Here is a 17810-nt window from a genome sequence, read left to right on the forward strand (position 1 = left end):
ACACAAGGTCTACGGGCAGCTACTTGTGAATCAAACAACTACTTAGATCGCGAATAGAAGTGGGCTCGTTGGGCAAAGGGCTCATTCCACACAACTGATGGACAGCTCTAAACTGAGTGAACTGATGGAGTCTTAAGATTTCTCGCATGGTTTCCTTTGCTCTCTCCTCTGCTGTTGAAAGGATTAGTCAGGCTTTCAGCTTCTTCCTCGTGCTCTGGAGAGATGTCACATTGCCAGTGGAGCACGCTTTGTATTCAAACTACATCAATAAGACTTGCATGTCTTTTCTAGATGAAACCCCTTTCTTATTCAGGTACTAAATAGTAAGTAACAGGTATGATTGACCCAAGAGTCCCGCTCCAGCTTAAGTAAATACACTACAATCTTGTGTTGGTTGCCATACAAGTATGTTCAGCGTTAGACCACATGCTCTCACTTTGAGTTGTATGCATCGTACAATGATACTTGCTTATGCTTAACCTTGGGGGCAATGTAAAACACCAACACAATAATGACAACAAGTCTCTATTCAGCGTTTCTCCTACCTGAGCCCTAGCTACCTACCAAACATGGATCCCTATCCTCGCAGCCGTTAAAGGTCTACACGCAGGGCCCTACCACAGAAGTCTTATAGGTTCGAATCAAGGAACTCAAGGTCGTGTCAGATATTCGATTTGGCTGGGATAACAGGGCAATGACATCTCGCAGTCCCGGGGTCAAATATCGGTGAGTTCGGATTCGAACACCTATTACTCGTTCACTACTCGGCATCTGTGCATGCTAGACAAAAAGGATTATGAAGGACCGCTGGGCACTATTTGGTCAGAATCAACTCTCATGAGTTCAAAGAGTTGAACTTATCATTCATTATTACTTTGTCAAGTCTGCGATTCGGCTGGTTAGAGGTGGGTCTTGTAGAATGCCTGCTCCTCGATGGAGGGGTAGGCTGCGGGACGGGATGCCCGAAGACCATGATGAGGTCACTGGTCCCAACAGGCAACCCCTCAATCACAACTGGGACTTGTTCTCGCGCTTCTGCCTCCAAAGGAGCATCTTCACGGGAAAATGTGAATGTGCTTAGTGAAGAACTTGTCGTTATTTATTTCTTGTCATAAGTCGTAATTATGTGTATCAACCAAGCATCTACATACATCCATTCAATCCCATACTAACTAATATCGTTTCATCCGCTGTATATGATGGATTTCGTAAATTCGTACAACCAATAGTTGCCCAATATGAAACATCATTCACGACACCCGTGCATGTCTGCAGTTGCTTAGGGGGGAAGGTATCCATTACTCGAAAAAGGAAACCTCTGCTGCCCTTCAAAATGTGACCATGAATGAGAACGCCAGTAAAAAAGCAGACTTAACGGAGGTAGCCTCGGGGTGGGCGAGTATCATAAAACGTCTCACGTTCCGTTACCTCGTCCCAGCGAGGGTGGCTGTGTCGGTGACTATCCCGTTCATAGTCGAATTGGTATTCTCTTTCATACTCCAGTTCTCTCGCTCGCTGCTTTCGAGATCGTCGGATCTCATCGGAGACGTCAACAAGGCGAAGAACATCGTCCTGCCAAATGTTAGCATCTAATCATCGTTATTTTTGGGTGATAACTTACGTATTTAAGATAGTCCATGATGTAATAGAACTCCTTGGTCTCCTCGTATTCATACCCAGAGCTCTCAATAGCCTCACGAATAACGAGGTCCTTGGTGATCTCAGTCCACATATCCTTTGGTGGTGGAGGTGCGGGACGAGAACGTGTTTCTCGTGTTCTTTCAATATCGATTTCCCTCTCGCGATCGTAAATGGAAACATTAACACGATCACGAGTGTCTGGTGGTGACGTGTCCTTCAGAATGGGCTTTGGCATGGGCGCGGGAGCAGGTGAAGGAGCGCCATCCCTCTCAGGGATGAATTTGCTTTTCCTGGAACCACTGTACCTCGTCCAGTTTGTCTCGGTACTTCCACCGCCGACTCCATCCATGCGAATGCGCTCAGTGCCTGGAGGAACATCAACGAGGGTCCAGTCCTTGGTAGCACCGCCCCAGGCTTCGCCCATCCGGCCACGAGAGTCGATCTTGCTGGTAAGATAGTCGCCTTCTTCGTCCACGGCACTGGGTGTCGGCAGAGGAGCAGCTGAATGGGCTCGACGCCGGGTTGTTTCGGACTCACGTCGAACTACGAGCTCGTCATCGCGGTAGTCGGATCGTCGTTCTTGGCTTTGAGAACGAGTTCGCGATGTGCGAGTGACATCTACTTCGGTTCTGTTCTTTGACAGAGAGATGTCGATATCTGTCTCACGCTCTCGGACTCGGGAAGGAGCACGAGGCTGAGGCTTTGGCTGGGGAGGAGGAGTGGGAGGTCTAGCTTTGATCATACCTGCACCCGTTAGCGTTTTGGATCAGCTGGTTAGAACTTTGGTTTGCTTACCATGGTCAATGTCTCGGTAGTGGGTGATAACCTCTCGCTCAATTGTCGGTCCGCGGATAGTCTGGGGCGGAGGAGGCGGAGGAGACGGCTTGGGAACCGGAGGGGGCGAAGGAGCCCTCTCGCGCTCAATGATGCGAGTGCGAATGCGCTCTCGCTCCTCAACTGGAGGGGCGGGCGGAGGAGAAGGCGACTTTGGTCGCTCAACGTATCTGACAACACGGGCAGGCGAAGGAGCTCGCCTGGGAGGTGGCTGAGAGGGTTCTCTGACTCGCTCTCGCTCGTAAACTCTGGTGCGAGAACGCTCATGCTCATGGTCGTGCGAGTGATGGCTGCTGGGTGAAATGCTGCGGGGTCTTCGAATGATGCGTTCTTCTCGAACGCGAACTGGGCTGGGACTTCTGGGTCGGTGTCGGTCGATGGTCTCTACTTGACGCTGGCGCAAGACCATGGGGCCAGCTTCTGTTCGGCGAGTATCTTCTCGCAAAAAGGCGGGTGTGCGAGATTCCTCTCGTGGGGGAGGGCTGATGGTAACGGTGCGACGACGATAGTCGACTTCATCAAGCCCCTCCGGGGCTGAACGTCGAGGAGCAGGGTAATAATCCCTCTCCTCGAACTCGGTAGCCCTTACACGGGACATTTTGGTGTAATAAAGTGCTGCTTTCTGTGAATGTGTATATACCGATACTGATTTTGGTGCACTTTTGAGGGCGCCAACTCAATTCAACAGGCTTTGGGTTGCGACAAAGGGTTGCAAAAGGGTATGTCGTCACACTTTCAACAGGGTGGGGTTCCAGCGACGAGCCTCAGTCTTGTTACGAGCCAGGCGAGAAGCAAAGCTGCAAACTACAAGCCCAAAAAGAATGCGATGTTTTTGAGGTGATAAGAGAGGAGGAGAAAAGCAGTAGCCAAGAGAAATGGAAGAGAAAGGAAAAAAAGAGTTTATGAGTGTCAGGTGGGTTTAATGGCGTGCAAGCCGCAAAGCGCCGCAAGAATCAGGCCCTGGACGAGCAAGGACGAAGCATGGAAGCAAAGCAGAACGTCGTCATCCGACAGCAATAATGAGAGGGAACCCCCCGCCAACAATAGGGTGTCAGCCGTGACCTTGTCCTTACTCTAGATAATGGAGGGGCTGGGCATGGGCAGTGCTGGTGCTGGTGCTGGGCTGGCCCTCGGGGAGCAAGAAAACACAAAACCTTCATATAGGGTGCCAAAATAAACTCAGTAAAAGATATCCTAAACTTAGTGTAGATATTCTAAATTTATGTAAGGTTACCTAAGTCTTTTTGTCATTTAGGATCAAGGTCTTGAGTTTTCTTTCCTCCCCTAGGCTGGGCTGCTTGAGCAATCCAGTGTCAAGATGGGAAGACCTGGTAAGCTGTTTGTAGCGGGCAAAGCGGGGACTGCTGCTCCAAGGTTAGGTACAAGATTGATGATGGTGGCAGCGGTCCGCAACGGGAGAACTAACATAAACGATGATCTTTTGCCTGTTGTACTTTCGTCGAATAGTATGTAGCAAGCAAGTCTGATCGAACCTCTACCCAAACGGTGATCGTAAACTCGACAACTTCAGAGGAATCTTGCCTGGTGTGGACATCACCGAATGACCACAATACGCAGACTGACTGACAGTACCTATCCCTGTCCAATGATCCATCAAGTACCGGAAGCAAGTCAGTCTGCCTGCCTTACGACCCCAAACACGATGAGTCTACCATGGCGGCCCAATGAGACGGGCCCTCCTCCCACGCGAAGCATTCAGATGGAGGGTCAAGCGCAGCCAGGAAAAGGACATGAGACCTACCAGCCTGACAAACTCTACCCGGAAATTGTCTCTGCCCAAGGCCCCATCAACGATAGTCCCATTCTCCCGTTATAGAGTTCATCGCCGTTGCCTTGTACGATTCGGGGCATTCGTTGGGCCTAATCTATGTCTATCGATTCGCGTTTGCTCTGCTCTGCTCTGCCCTTTCTTTGACGTGAACAAAAGCTCGTTTGTTTGACATCCAAAGCTGGCTGTGGTGTGGAGATCTACTGACGCAATAGTGCAGCAGCTCACCCCGGCATCTTCTGGTCCTTGGCCCAGTGCATTGCGAGATGGGAGCCAGAACAGGGCTCTCAGACTGCCCCCCCCCCCCCCTGCGGCGCCACGAGTCCATATCAGCGAATAACGTGTAGGCTCGAGAGGCAACTCGGCGAGGTCGACAAAGAAGGTACAGATGTTAATTCTGGCGAAAGAGATAACAATCATGCTGAGCTTTGCGAATGCTGCAAGTCTATCTCTGTCACAGAGTTGCATGCAAATCATTGCCCTTGTGATCTACGGTGGAGGTCCAAATCGTTGTTCCGCCCAGTTGGGCATTGAATCCCAAAACGAATGGCCCCGTCATGGGCTGGGACTGGGGTCTCAAAGAATTACCGAAGATCCTTGAGAAACATCGCACCAAACTTCCAAAGTCGCACTGAGAGCCCAACGAGGCGTCGAACTCGAACCCCATAAGCCACCATGCTCAGCTGTCAGTTCCTAGTCGAAGCCCTTTGGAGTCGCTGAGGCATCAATGCTGAGCATCTGCCGTCCTTCCATGGCTGTCCGTCACATGTGACATGCTGCTGCACAGACCAGGCAAGTTTGCGTGCCAGGCAGGGTTCATGACTGGGTACGTACGTAGGGTTGGGTTGGATTCGTCTAGATTGTTCTCTTGAAACTTGAGATAGAGCAAATGGAATATTTGGGCGTCAAGGTATTGAAGGGTGCACCACTTCAAATTCTTCTAAAGAGTTAATTCATCAGGCTTTATGCCAAGCATTGGGCGACGGCAGCTTCCTCACTGGATCCGTCTCAGAAACCCAGGAACATATTCTCAGCTACGAAATCCACAGTCATCGAATTGGACGGCTTCCGTAGCTCAGTTGGTTAGAGCGTCGTACTAATACTTCATTCCGAGTATCCGGTAATGCGAAGGTCTCAGGTTCAAGCCCTGGCGGGAGCAATCCCAATGCCTTCCAATTCGTATTTTTGATTCTCAGACGTTTTAAATAGATCTGAGAGATATTATTTTTTTAAAAAAAATTATCAATACTAGCAATTAACTGTATATTATATATAAGTAAGCACTATAAGGATTGATATATAAGATTAAAAAATAGCAATACTGTTAGGATTTTCTAAATATTTCAGCTGGAGAAGCTACATCGTGTTTAACTCCTCTTCATAATCCCGCCCAATCATAGAAGGGAACTACATAAAGAATAAGGTCTCATTCGTAAAGTAGATTGGATGGCCAGGATCTTACATCTCATGAATCGTCCAGAATCATTGACAGCAACTCATTATCCAGTATCTCAATCGGCAGCATCTTACTCAAGCACGGGTACTTTGACGACTTCTTGAACACGAATTTTCCAACTACTTCTTGTCGACTTCGACTATTCTGGAAGTGCTTTAGGGGGTTATAGATTCGACTAAATCAAAAGCCCTTATCAGTCCGTTGATGCTAAGATCGAGCCCAGCAATGACATTTCTCCAGGCGTATGAAGACTCGGCATGTGTGGAAAATATCTATTCAGTGTTCCTCACTTGAGTTGTTTCTGCTAATTATTCAAGAAAGCACTACAGAAGGAGTAATACCAAGAGAACATGCAATATAACCAAGATTGTCATTCAAGGCCAACTTGCCAAGGATAATTGCTTGAACGCCTAAAACTGATTTCATTCATACTGAGCTATCATTAAGAATAAAGGTGAGAGAAAAGTGAGGTAACGTCAATCTGAAAATGTCCTTAAAGCCAAACAGTAACGCCCCTCTACAGACCACGTTTTGTGTCCTTTGCGATCAACCCTGTCAAGCTCTTCTCAGGCTTAGGGTAATCAGGACGGCCAGCTAACATGTCTACTACCTCTGACAGACCCAACCAGTGGGCAGTCGCAGGTCTTCGATTGGGCCAATCTGTCCCGTGCTCCTCTAGCTCCTCCATTGCGTTGAACACGACCTCGGAGCCTTGAATACCAATGACAGAGGCACTCTTGGGGTCCTTCTTAACGTGGTTGTGAGCGTTACGTCCAAAGCCCTCAAGATGTTGGATGCACTTGATGGCCAGGCGAACAGCTCGGCAACGATCCATAGCAGAAGGAACACCACCCTGCTGTACGTGACCGGGGATACTCTCTCGGCTCTCGAACCGATCGTGAGCCTCCTCTCGGATGATGTCCGCAATGAGCTTAGCATTGTACACCTTGCTGGACTTCTCATTTACGAGGATCAGACGTCCAGCACGGGACTGGCCCTTGTCCTTCTTGAAAACCTCCTTGAGGTGATTAACATCGGAGTTGAGCATCTCAAGAGAGATACCTTCCTCGGGGATGTAGACAGCGGAGGCACCAACATCCAGGCCAGCCAGGGTAGCGATGTAGCCTGAGCGACCACCCTGAGTCTCGATAACGAAGACACGACGGCGGGTAGCAGACGCTGATTGCTTGATCTTGTCACAGTAGTTGACAAGCTCGTTCAAGCAGGTATCTGAGCCAAGAGAATACTCGGTTCCGGGAACGTTGTTGGAGATGGTGGCGGGGAGAATAACCATGGGGATGCACAGAGAAGGGTATTCCTTCCTGGCCTTGCGCATTTGTGAAACGGAGTGGAAGGCCTCGAAACCACCAACAAGGAATAGAGCATCAAAGTGGTGCTCCTCGATCAGGTTGGCGATCAACTCCATACCAGACTCGCCGGGAAGTTCTCGGTTTGTACCAATCTCGGAACCGCCCTTGCTTGCCCAGCCGTCAACCTCGAGCCAGTCGAATGGGCGGACAGCGCCGATAGGCTTGTCATCGTGGTGTCGCGCAAATCCAGCGAAACCGTTGTGAATAGCCAGAGGCTCGTGGCCCTTGGAAAGACAGTACGCAACAGCAGCACGTACTGCAGCGTTCATGCCACCAGCAGGGGCACCAACATTGATGAAGCCAATTCGCATACGCTAAGTAGTCAATTATCAGCAATGGAACAAGAATTCAGATTTGGGTCAGACTTGCATCCTTCTCAGGCAGCTTAGAATCGTCAACCATGACGTTTGTGGTCAACATATACGAGCCCCATTGATCGGCGAACTCGGCATCACGAAGAGACATGGCTTTCTCGAAGTCTTTGGCATCGACAGCCTTGGCGAGCTCTTTGGTCTCGGCAACAGCTTGCATCAGAGGCTTACGAACAATCTTGTTCTCGTTAATAGCGATGAAAGGAGTCTCGGTCTCTGGTGTAGCTTCGAGGACAGCCTTGACGGCTTCAACACCCTGCAGGGTAGCCAACATTCGGTCGTATGCGACGGCAGTACCGCCTCGTTGGACGTGACCGAGGGTGGTAATACGTGTATCGAGAGCAAGACCGCCCTCGCTCTTGTCGGCTAGGATGTTCTTGATTTCTTCGGCGCCGATCTTGTTACCATCCTTGTCGCGGGCACCTTCAGCGACAATGACAATGGTCTTGCGCTTTCCAAGGTCTCGATGCTGTAAGTCGTTAGTGCCTGTGATTGGGAGCTATTTTCTCTGATAGACCTACCCTTCGCACAACGACCTTCATATCTTCCTGCCAATCATGCTCACGAGGTCTCTCGGGAATAAAGACGAAGTCTGCACCAGTTGCGACACCGGCCATGAGGGCCAGCCAACCACAATGTCGGCCCATGACTTCGACGACGAAAGCACGAGAATGTGAAGAGGCAGTCGCTTCGACGTAATCGACCATCTCGCAAATACGGGCGAGTGCTGAGTAGCAACCAATGGTCGCGTCGGTTCCTGTGAGATCATTGTCGATGGAGCCGACGAGACCGACAATGTTGAGATGCTTATATGGTGCTATTTGGTCTGTAGACAGCTCTCCCTTGGAAACAAGCTCTTCCAGCAGAGAAGGCCACTCAGCTCTGAACTTGTCAGCACCAGTCAAGGAGCCGTCACCACCGCAGATGATCAGAGCATCGATGCCAGAAAGAACCATGTTCTTGGCGGCCGTTAAGCGACCAGGACGCTCGTAGAAAGCCATGCATCGAGCAGTACCAATAAGTGTACCACCCTCAGAGAGGTAGCCTCTGACATCGTTCCACTGCATCTGTCGGATGAAGTCGCCTCCCTGCACCAAACCCTCATATCCCTCGTAGACGCAGTAGGCGTCGCAACCCATGTGAAGGGACATGCGCACAACAGCTCGGACAGCAGCGTTCATGCCTGGGGAGTCACCTCCCGAGGTCATGACGGCGATCTTCTTCTTGGGGGCCATTTTGGCGAATTCGAAAATATAGGGAGAACGCTTAGGAGTGATGCTTCGATTCAAGGTTTGCCAGAACCGAGTTGAAGTAAGTTTGAGATATTGAGTAGCCGTCCGGAGAAGGAAAAAGCGCGGCGGGGCAGATAGTGTAGCTCTAAAAGTGTATATGATGAGAAACGAGGGCACAACAATTGGGGAGAGCACGATACTTACAGGAAGATAAGGAGAAGAGAAGAGAAGCGCCGGCTTCAACGGACGATATTGATAGAATATGGTCTCACCAGGTTTCCTGTCAAGAGAAGGGGGGAAATTATTACATGGTCCGGGCAGTGGAAGCAGTCGGTCGGTGACGCAGCTGGAGGTCTACATACAGTACCTAGCGAGGGGCAGCACAGGGAGGCCAAGAACCAACCAACTAACAAAGTGGAGGGTATGATGTGTGTGAAGAAAGAGCTCTTATCGCTTATCGGCCCGCGCGGGGGGCAGATTTTGGTTTTTTTAGGTGCCAGTCTTGACCCAAGGTGAGCTTTTAGCTGGCTCAGGTGGGTTATGATGTTACAATTCGTAAGGTGAATTATTAGCACTCACCTCACTTTGGAGCCTCTTGTCACTTTAGTCTCGGTGTTTTATGCTTGCTTGCTTGTCTGGTTGCCAATTGCCAGCTGCGATAATCCCCTCAAGCCCCTCTTCTTTTTTTTTATCGCACGCACAATCGAATCGAAACTGTTGGAATAATACCGCATTCCTGAGGTATTCATGCTATCAGGTCCACGTTTCGGTGGCATTGGACGACGCAATGGTACAGAATCAGCATTGGCAGTGGGACAGGGCGCTTCCATGAGACGTCATAAAGCCGCATTCACTCATTTTTGTCTACCCGCGGGCCGGACAGGAGGAGACTTTGCATGATTTTAATCATGAATGTCTGGATGCTGAATTCCAGGGTTGTGCTACGTATTCAACGCATTTCTTCAACATCTATCTATTCAAATGGATGTCATTTTACAGACAGTTACTGGCGTATCAAATTTTTGACATGATCTCCATCCTAGTCTACCGCGATCTCCTACTTTAGCTAGCTAATTGGCATGTAGTCAGTGGTTCGTGGGGCTAAAGTGCGTTGAATGACGGCAGCCAGATCTTCAACGCAGGACGGGTGATTGTTGAGACAGCAAGGCAGGCTGAACTGCAAGATCGAAGAACCGAAAGGCGATCGAGATGTGCTGATTTATCAATTGTCAGGGGCTCTTACATGGCTGCTCACCTCACATCGTATGCAACTTCAAACACGCCATCAGTTATTTCATGCCCATGTCATCCTCAAAATTGCTGGCCTCAGAAGACACCTCAAATTGGAATCAGTGTCTATCGCCATCAAACGGGATGAATAGTTGAGTAATGGGATACTCACTCATCAACTAGTTTACCAAAGGACGCCACATAAGAACCAAAGCCAGGCAGGATATCATCTTGCCATCTTGAATACCCTGGACCATCATGTGAATAAGACAATCCAATGGTAGAGCTTTGACAAGAGCATGAGTTGATTTTTATGACTACAAGAGGCCTAGAACGCATAATTGCTTTGGTAGGAATACATGCCTTCCAATAACATATCTGAGGCAGGCAAAGATGTGAACTCCAGGGTCACCAGCCTGTCGGCGCTCTGAAATCTGACCAGTCATTGAGAAAACTTGACAGTCATCTTGGAAACCGTGACGGGCTGTGATGATCGCTGCGAGGATTACTGAGGCGTGCACCACTGAAGCCCTGTGTTTGCAGCCCGGCGGTGCAAGCAAGGAAATGAGAGGCCAAAATGTGAAAATAGAAAGCTTTTCAGGAGAGTCATATGGCTGCAGATGCTGTTTTATGCGCTGGCAAGCGTCACTTCACAGCGGTTGGGATGGATGGTTGGCCTGTTGCGACGGCAGCGCGTCTGCTGACCTAGAGCGCCAAGCGCTGAGTCGCCAGGACCCTGAAGAAGCGCCCCTGAACATGACTACAGAGGCCTCAGCAGGGCCTCAGCTCATTGCAACCCAGTTTGACAAGGCTCAATTCAAGTCTGCCTCCCTTGAAGCTGCCTTGACTGCCGACTGTAACTGTTAAGCCTCTCGACAATGAGTGGTGCCGAGGATCCTGGAACATCAAGGCAGGTGACCTACCCCAGGTATCGTCACTGAAGCCTCGGGATATTCATCTAAGAGCCGGTAGCAAATTTCTCGTCTGATCTGCTCGGCATATGTCCGTGGTCACGCCTCTCCCATGATGTCGGGCGCATCAACATCAGAACGGACGGGAGGCAAGTCCTGCCCAACTGACTATGGGTAGAGGGATAGTTGCAGATTACGGCTCAAAAACCTCACCTTCAGAGTGACTCGACTCGGCTTCGTCCCGTCGGAATGAGCTCCGTGGTCAGGCGCAAGGACACGGTGATCAGTCATCAGTCGTTACCCGCCTGAACTTTGACCGCGTATAGCCTTTCCCTTATTTTCCCAGTGTCGACAGATGAATTTCTAGGCGAGATCACTCAAAGGCCCGTGGCCGCTTGCGGAGGCGAGGTGCAGCGTGCGGATGACAATCTGGGGGCTCGATGTTATCACGGGGTCACCGGATATTGGTTATGCCATTGAGAACGGGTCAAGTCAATGAATCCCCACGATCCTCTGGGGCTTCTCCAGGGCGAGAATCACTAGCAGGATTCTCATTTCTAATCCCAGATCGACCAGAATCACGTCAATTCGCCGTTGAAGTGGAAGCCTGGATTGCAAGCGGACCAATTGACGCTTTAACACGGGCGTCTGTTGACGATACCGGGTTGGGATTGGAATTGAAGCTCAATGCCAAAACACCATTAACATGACCGGTCAGGGTCTTCGACACCATACTCGGCGAAAATTCTCTCAGGGTCTATCATGTGCCTTGAAGCTATTGAACTAATGGCTTCCAAGAGAGCCGTTCGTCCTTACCGAGCCTCACTATTCTCAAGATCAAATGCCTTGGTGAATGTTAAGACCGCGGTTAATCCGGGCCAGAACAACACAAAGCGAGGCTTGGATCACCAACGTGACTTGTGATGGGGCCTCAGACAGGTCCCTGATGAGGAGCGGGCTACAGGGTGCTTGATCCGCGGGAGACAGAAGGTCCCAAGAGAATGACAGTGGGGGGAATTGGACCTGGGCGAGGCAAACATCAGGGTCGTCCTCAGTTCTGGACTCGGATGCCCGATTCGGTCTCAGTTCACAACGGAGCCGCTCAAGGGAGATAGACAGGACACATGACAAGCTGTCAACGTTCCAGAACGCCAAACGGACAGCAGGATCTGTTTTCCGTTACAGGAGGCCGCGGCCCCATTAGGAAGCGTTAGGGGACACCGAAAGATAGAACCGTTTGCACTCCCGAGACCGCGTTCGTCTGTGCTCGCTCCGTAACTGTCTCAGGTGGGCCACCTACTTGATCAGGCAATCCAGATATAACCCAAAGAGGACTGGCTTGGAGTATTTGAGTCTAAGCTCTATTGGGTATCATAGTGACCCGCTGCCAGAACACAATAAGTGCCTCTTCAGGTAAAGACCCGTGGAAACTGGTCACCAGGAAGAATTTGCCTCCCCCTCTCTGCCACCTCCACCCGTGTTCCTCCCCCTGACAGAAGCCCTGTCCTTGTCTGCTGTGTCGCCGAAGTCCAACAGACCTCTATCATCCTGTGCCCTGGCGTGGACATGACATTGGACAGTTTCTTGATTCGAAGAGGATCCCTTTGTTGAGAGAGGGAGGAGAGTTAAAGATACAGACGAGCAATAAATAGCTCTTTGGTCTTCGTTGTCATGCGTTTGCTGTACTATGCTGTGCTGTGCCGCCACTTTAACCCCCATTCTCAACTGAATCCGTCTGGTCACGCCTCTGCAAAAGTGTAAGGTTGAGATGGCACCCCACAGGAATCATTCAATCACTGGACTCATCTTTGAGTGAACCGTAACTCACTTCAGCGTCCGTTGACAGCGAAAATTCTCCTTCGCCGCGGTACCTCCGTCTTGTACTGGGAGACTTGGGCCTGTGCTATTTGGGTGGTACCCGCTATTTCCAATGCCCCCCCTCCCGTCCATTTCTCCTCCCAGTACGTACCCGAGCCACCCCCGGCCTCAGTGCTCACACCCCCTCTAGCAACCACGCCCCTGCGGTCCGACACCCCTGGGCCTGGCGTGCACTCGTGCTTGTGCTAAGGTACCTTAGACTCCATTTACATAGCGCACACCGCGACTCCCTTCCCCCAATCCGTCTTTCTTCCCACAGACCAAACAAGAATAACTACGTTTGATCCCCCCGGACTTTGTTCGTTCTCCTCCACATACACATACACTTACACCAAGCAACACCAACACCCAACATCCATTGCAGAGGGTTTTGAGAGGACGACCTTGCACCAGGAATCGCCTTAACACATACAGTATATGTCTACTCGAGGATCCCCATGAAACGCAGCATCCACCTCGACATCGCACTGACACGCCAAATTCGCTTACATTGACCTTCAACTCCCTCGACTTCACCGCCCGCGACCAAGTCTTCTCCACCTCGAATCTCAACCTCTTTGCTGCTCTCTGGCGCATTGTCGGCTCCAATTCGATTTACTCCGCCGACGACCTATACAGAACTTGTCGACCGCTTCGATTGCACTTACAACTTCGACCGACTTATTCGCACCCACCCTCGCAACTCTCCCCAGTCGATAAATCGACAGGTTCGAGACACATAATGCCCTATCGTTTAGACACTCACGTCTTGACAGTGGATGCGAACGTCATCCACAAGGTCGATACTGGCAATCCCGCCAATCTCTATAGCATGTGGACTGGTAAGTTGTCTCTTGTTTGTGTCGGCTGCTTAGATGCTGACCAGTCAGTCTTTTCTCGGTGCGCAGACTCCGTTGAACAAGGTCGAAGACTAGAGAACCTTAGCTGGCGACTGTGGCAAAGAGAAACCTTTGTCGTCGACAACGAAGAAAAGACAGCACCCTCTACACAAACTCTCCCCCAGAACATTCCTTCCGAGTCAAGGATATCCGATCTTCCCCAACTATCTGGCAGTGTTGAGTCTCTCGTAGACGAAGAGGCCGTCGACTTTAGTTCATTATCAGCACCGCTTGAGATCGCCCGCCCTCGTGTACGACGTCAAGATTCTTGCGCCAGCACCCGAAGCAAGCGCGAACGCCACATCAGCTCTGACGATTTCGAGAAGATGATTGTCTCTATTGTTAAGGACAAGGGTCCTCTGTCGGCCCCTCCTCATGTTGCTCCTGTCCCCAAGGAGTCTCTTCCAGTTCCTCCTGCTTTCGAGCGTTCTGGCTCTACTACTACAGAGTCTCAATCGCCTGCAAAGTCCATCACAGCTTCAGAGGGTTCGCCACAACCTTCACCGCAAAGCCTTCCCCGCACCACTGTTGTGCGTGGCTTCTCACCTTCTCAGATTCCCACTCCTCGAACCATCTCCGGTGCTGCTCAAGCATCAGACGCAATTCCTGAGCCCAAGTCGTCGCCTGCTGCCAAGGTGGTGCAATCAAAGAAGCCCGCTCGCTTTGCGCTTGGTGGGTCTTGTTCGTCTAGTGAACAGGACCAGAGCCTCAGCAACAGCAAGCCCATCATTCCCATCATCAAGAAACCCGTGTTCCAGATCGGTGGCTCTTCTGAAGAGGACGGCTCACTCAAGAGTGCCATGGCTTCATCACGACCTGGCTCGCTCCTCTCTGCACGCAAGAAGCAGGCCTCGTTCAGCAACAATGTCATGACACGAACGATTGATGATGAGGCAGCTGTCGACTCAGACACCGACGACTACATCGACGAGAGCGCCATCGATGACGATGACGACTCTTCGGACTGGGAGGACTCGATGGAAGAGAGCGGCAAATCCAGCATGGACGACAAGTTCTTCCAGCGAGTGGATTCCAAGGCCAACTTGACCTCACGACGATCGCTCATTACCCTCATGCTTGCCCAGAACGATCGCGCACGCACTCTTGGTAACCACGCTTCCCAATCGACTTCAGCCATTCCACGATCTCGTATGGCCCACGGCCCATCACTGGGTGCCTCGCCTAACGACTCTGACGAGGCTCCCCTGATGATGAAGGGCATGCGTGGACCTGGTCTGAAGCCTATCCATGAGGTCCCTAGGTCTAGTGCTCAGCCCATCATGACCGGTCCCAACCACATCCAGCCTCAAGCTGCGCTGTCACCTCGCACTACTCGTCGCAATATGTTGGCGACTGAGCTGACTGAGTCTCTTCGACGTCATCTCCTCTGGGAGCGACAACAGAAGTCCTCGACAGCCAATGCCGTCCTCAAGCGACGACATACATCGCATGATGTGGCCAACCTGAAGCAGTACCCTGAGAAGCCTTGCATGAAGAAGAGCGAGGATGTGAATGCGAGCAGCTGGAACCAATACTTCTCCAAGGAGGCCAGCGACGGATACCACTCCAAGGGGTGGTAAATGATACCCATACCATACTATACCATACTGACACAACTATACCCACTACGATTGTGCATTGGACGGCGCACGAAAGGCATCACCACATCAGCATTGAGCGTTTTTATTTTTTGCTGCACTTGGCAGCATTTGTTTTACAAGTCGTTTAGCGAAACGGAACTCAAGTATTTTATCTTTTTTTATCACTCATGGCGGGGACTCTTAACATTATGATACCATGAAATCGTGTTTTTTCAAGGCCGTGGCAGGCTCTTGTTTCGCCATTTCCTGGCTCGGGGCACGTGTACTTGTAGTTCATATGGGGAAGATTTCTGGGGCAACCTGAGGATATGATTTCACTATGAAAGTTTGAGGTGGAGGGAACCTGAGTTTAAGGCGGAGCATGGGTCACGAAATACGGTCATTGGTTTTACTCGAGCAAGTGCAAAAGGCGAAAACAAAAGTCAAAAGCAGTGGATGATGACAAGTGAGAGAAAGTGAAAAGCGATGTATGAGCGAGCGAGAGAGAGAGAGACGGAAAAGCAAAAGATTAAACGAGTCACTCAGCAAAAAAACTCGCAAAAAGGGCGAATTGTCTATGAGGAAGAGGTTTCCGCAAAAACATGAATAAAACTTTTCACGTTGAACAAACAAGCAAAATAATGAATGACTTGACCCAATTGGGTGGAGTGAGTGAGTGAGTGAATCGATCATCCAGAAGCAATGGGTATGGTGTTGTGATGGAATGTTGCATTGCATTGTGAGTTGTCAGAAGGGTTCCAAGGTTCCTGGATGCTTCAAGGATTGCTGGGAGACATGACCCAGGATGGACGTCATCAATTCCGGGTGTTTTCAACTGTGAGCCAGGCCTAGCCAGCACCTTCAGAGCTGAGGGTTGCAGGCGAACATCAGCGGCCGTTTATTTAATGCTGGCAGGCAGAAATCCCATTGGCTCGGGGAGGACAAGCCCCAAGCCTTGAAGGCCATTTGAGTGTGGCAGACCCAACCAAGCAAGCCAGCGCTGCAGGCTTTGTAGAGCTCGTGACTTGATCAATTGGCTTTTGGTTTTTTTGCGAGAGGAGAGCAGCGAGAGAGAGAGTCAGATCTGAGCACATGTTGTCAAAGCATGAATCTCTGAGACAATTTTCATCATTCAGTCTTGTTAACTCCTTGAAAATGCTCTGCATCTCAAGGAGATCACTTGTAAGCCAACCAAACTGTCGGTAGTAAATGGCGTGAGTCGCTAGACAAAAAGGAACATGGGACTTTACGATAATACCCGTAGTCTGATCGAGCGGTCAGTGATACTGGCTGCTGCTTTTAGTCGTTTCTCTAGCATAGGGCAGTGCTGTCTTTGTTGGGGATACCTTACCTATGGATGCAAGCTAACAAAGCGCAGTTACTGTAGTAAACAACACACTCTAAGGCAAGGTCAACAACACGAGGTCAAGTTAGAACCGTCGTGAGCCGGTCTCCAGCGACAAGTTTTACAAGATGACCATTGACATGAAACGACTGGCTTGGCAACTCCAACACCATCTCCAGGGCTGCCAAGCCATCGGCACTCGCTTCTGGGACCTGGAACGCGCCATTGAGTTTTTTTCCCTTTACATGGGTTATCATCTCAAGTCGACCTGAATTGAAAGGGTGTCCGGCATCGGTATTCAGAAACTGGTCCCAGCCTCTCATCAATAAGTCAAGTGTAAGCTGAAGGGGCACACCCGGACGCTAAGAACAACACGCGTAAGTCCAAACGACTCCCTTGTATCTCCGCCCTCGGCCAAAATACTAGACTTCGGGGGTTCTATTCCTTGGAATATACCTGGGCAGACGGACGGATCTTTCTGGCAGCCTTTCTTCTTGCGTTCCTGTTATGTACCTGAAATTGGAGGGTTTAATTGTATGGGTTGCAGCGACAAGCCACGAATGGGAAATGTAGCATTAGGCAATCCATAGTTAGCTATTTTGAGTTTTTAACTCTGACTGCATGTGCATGATGATAGTTCTTTATGTAATTGAAGATGGCAGACATCTAGAGACGCGATTGACATATGATTGAAGCAACCCAACGTGCATCTCGTATCATCCAAACTACTACATTCTACCATCAGCTCTACACCAGCACAATGTACTTCCGGTTCTAGACGCATGTGCCTAGTCCAGACCATTGAATTATCGAAACGCGTCTTTTGGCTCACTCTGCTCATGGACACCTGCGGAGCCGCAGCCGTTCCGTATTTCCAACATTCTAGAGCTCACGAGCTAGGCGCCACATCGCGAATCAAATGAGAGGAGGACGGACTCATACTCCGTGACTGAGAATGGATTGTTTCAAAAGGATTTGCGCAAAAGGAGGCTGGATAAGGAGACGTGTTTGAAGTTAGTCATTTCTGACAAGCTGTGGCAGAGATGCAATGATAGCCAGTCAATTGCTTCACCTACGACTCCTCCCTGCGTGCGGGGAAGTCAAGCCAGAGACCTTTCAAAGGCAGAGAGGCAAAGGGAACCAGAGACAGCGACGCCTCTCCCGCTTGTGATTTTCCGGGGAAGTCCATGGCATCGTCAACAGTGACAGACAGAGACACTCTCACACAGCCAGGCATCCCATCCCGCATGTACGTACAGTAAGCAGAAGCCATTGACTCTGTGTGCCTGAGCTCA

General features: G+C 50.3%; 3 protein-coding genes and 1 non-coding gene across 4 annotated transcripts; 2 read left to right on the plus strand and 2 right to left on the minus strand.

The window, feature by feature from the left end:
• Positions 1 to 1371: 1371 nt before the first annotated feature.
• FPRO_03196 (uncharacterized protein) lies at positions 1372 to 3073 on the minus strand (the record flags this gene model as incomplete). Its single annotated transcript, XM_031226619.1, has 3 exons — positions 1372 to 1572; positions 1622 to 2385; positions 2437 to 3073. The coding sequence occupies 3 exons, from the start codon at positions 3071 to 3073 to the stop codon at positions 1372 to 1374; spliced, it is 1602 nt and encodes a 533-aa protein (XP_031077137.1).
• Positions 3074 to 5328: 2255 nt separating this feature from the next.
• Positions 5329 to 5423, plus strand: tRNA. Its single transcript has 2 exons — positions 5329 to 5366; positions 5388 to 5423. It is a non-coding gene; the product is annotated as a tRNA-Ile (tRNA).
• An 814-nt stretch (positions 5424 to 6237) lies between these two features.
• Positions 6238 to 8696, minus strand: FPRO_03195 (putative 6-phosphofructokinase; the record flags this gene model as incomplete). The annotated part of the gene is made up of 3 exons (XM_031226620.1): positions 6238 to 7404; positions 7490 to 7930; positions 7983 to 8696. The coding sequence occupies 3 exons, from the start codon at positions 8694 to 8696 to the stop codon at positions 6238 to 6240; spliced, it is 2322 nt and encodes a 773-aa protein (XP_031077138.1).
• A 4737-nt stretch (positions 8697 to 13433) lies between these two features.
• Positions 13434 to 15170, plus strand: FPRO_03194 (uncharacterized protein; the record flags this gene model as incomplete). The annotated part of the gene is made up of 2 exons (XM_031226621.1): positions 13434 to 13533; positions 13582 to 15170. 2 exons carry the CDS (start codon positions 13434 to 13436, stop codon positions 15168 to 15170), a joined length of 1689 nt encoding a protein of 562 aa, XP_031077139.1.
• Between the last annotated feature and the right edge of the window lie 2640 nt (positions 15171 to 17810).

Source organism: Fusarium proliferatum (genome assembly GCF_900067095.1).
Source record: "Fusarium proliferatum ET1 genome assembly, contig: FPRO_scaffold002, whole genome shotgun sequence".
Classification (NCBI taxonomy): domain Eukaryota; kingdom Fungi; phylum Ascomycota; class Sordariomycetes; order Hypocreales; family Nectriaceae; genus Fusarium; species Fusarium proliferatum.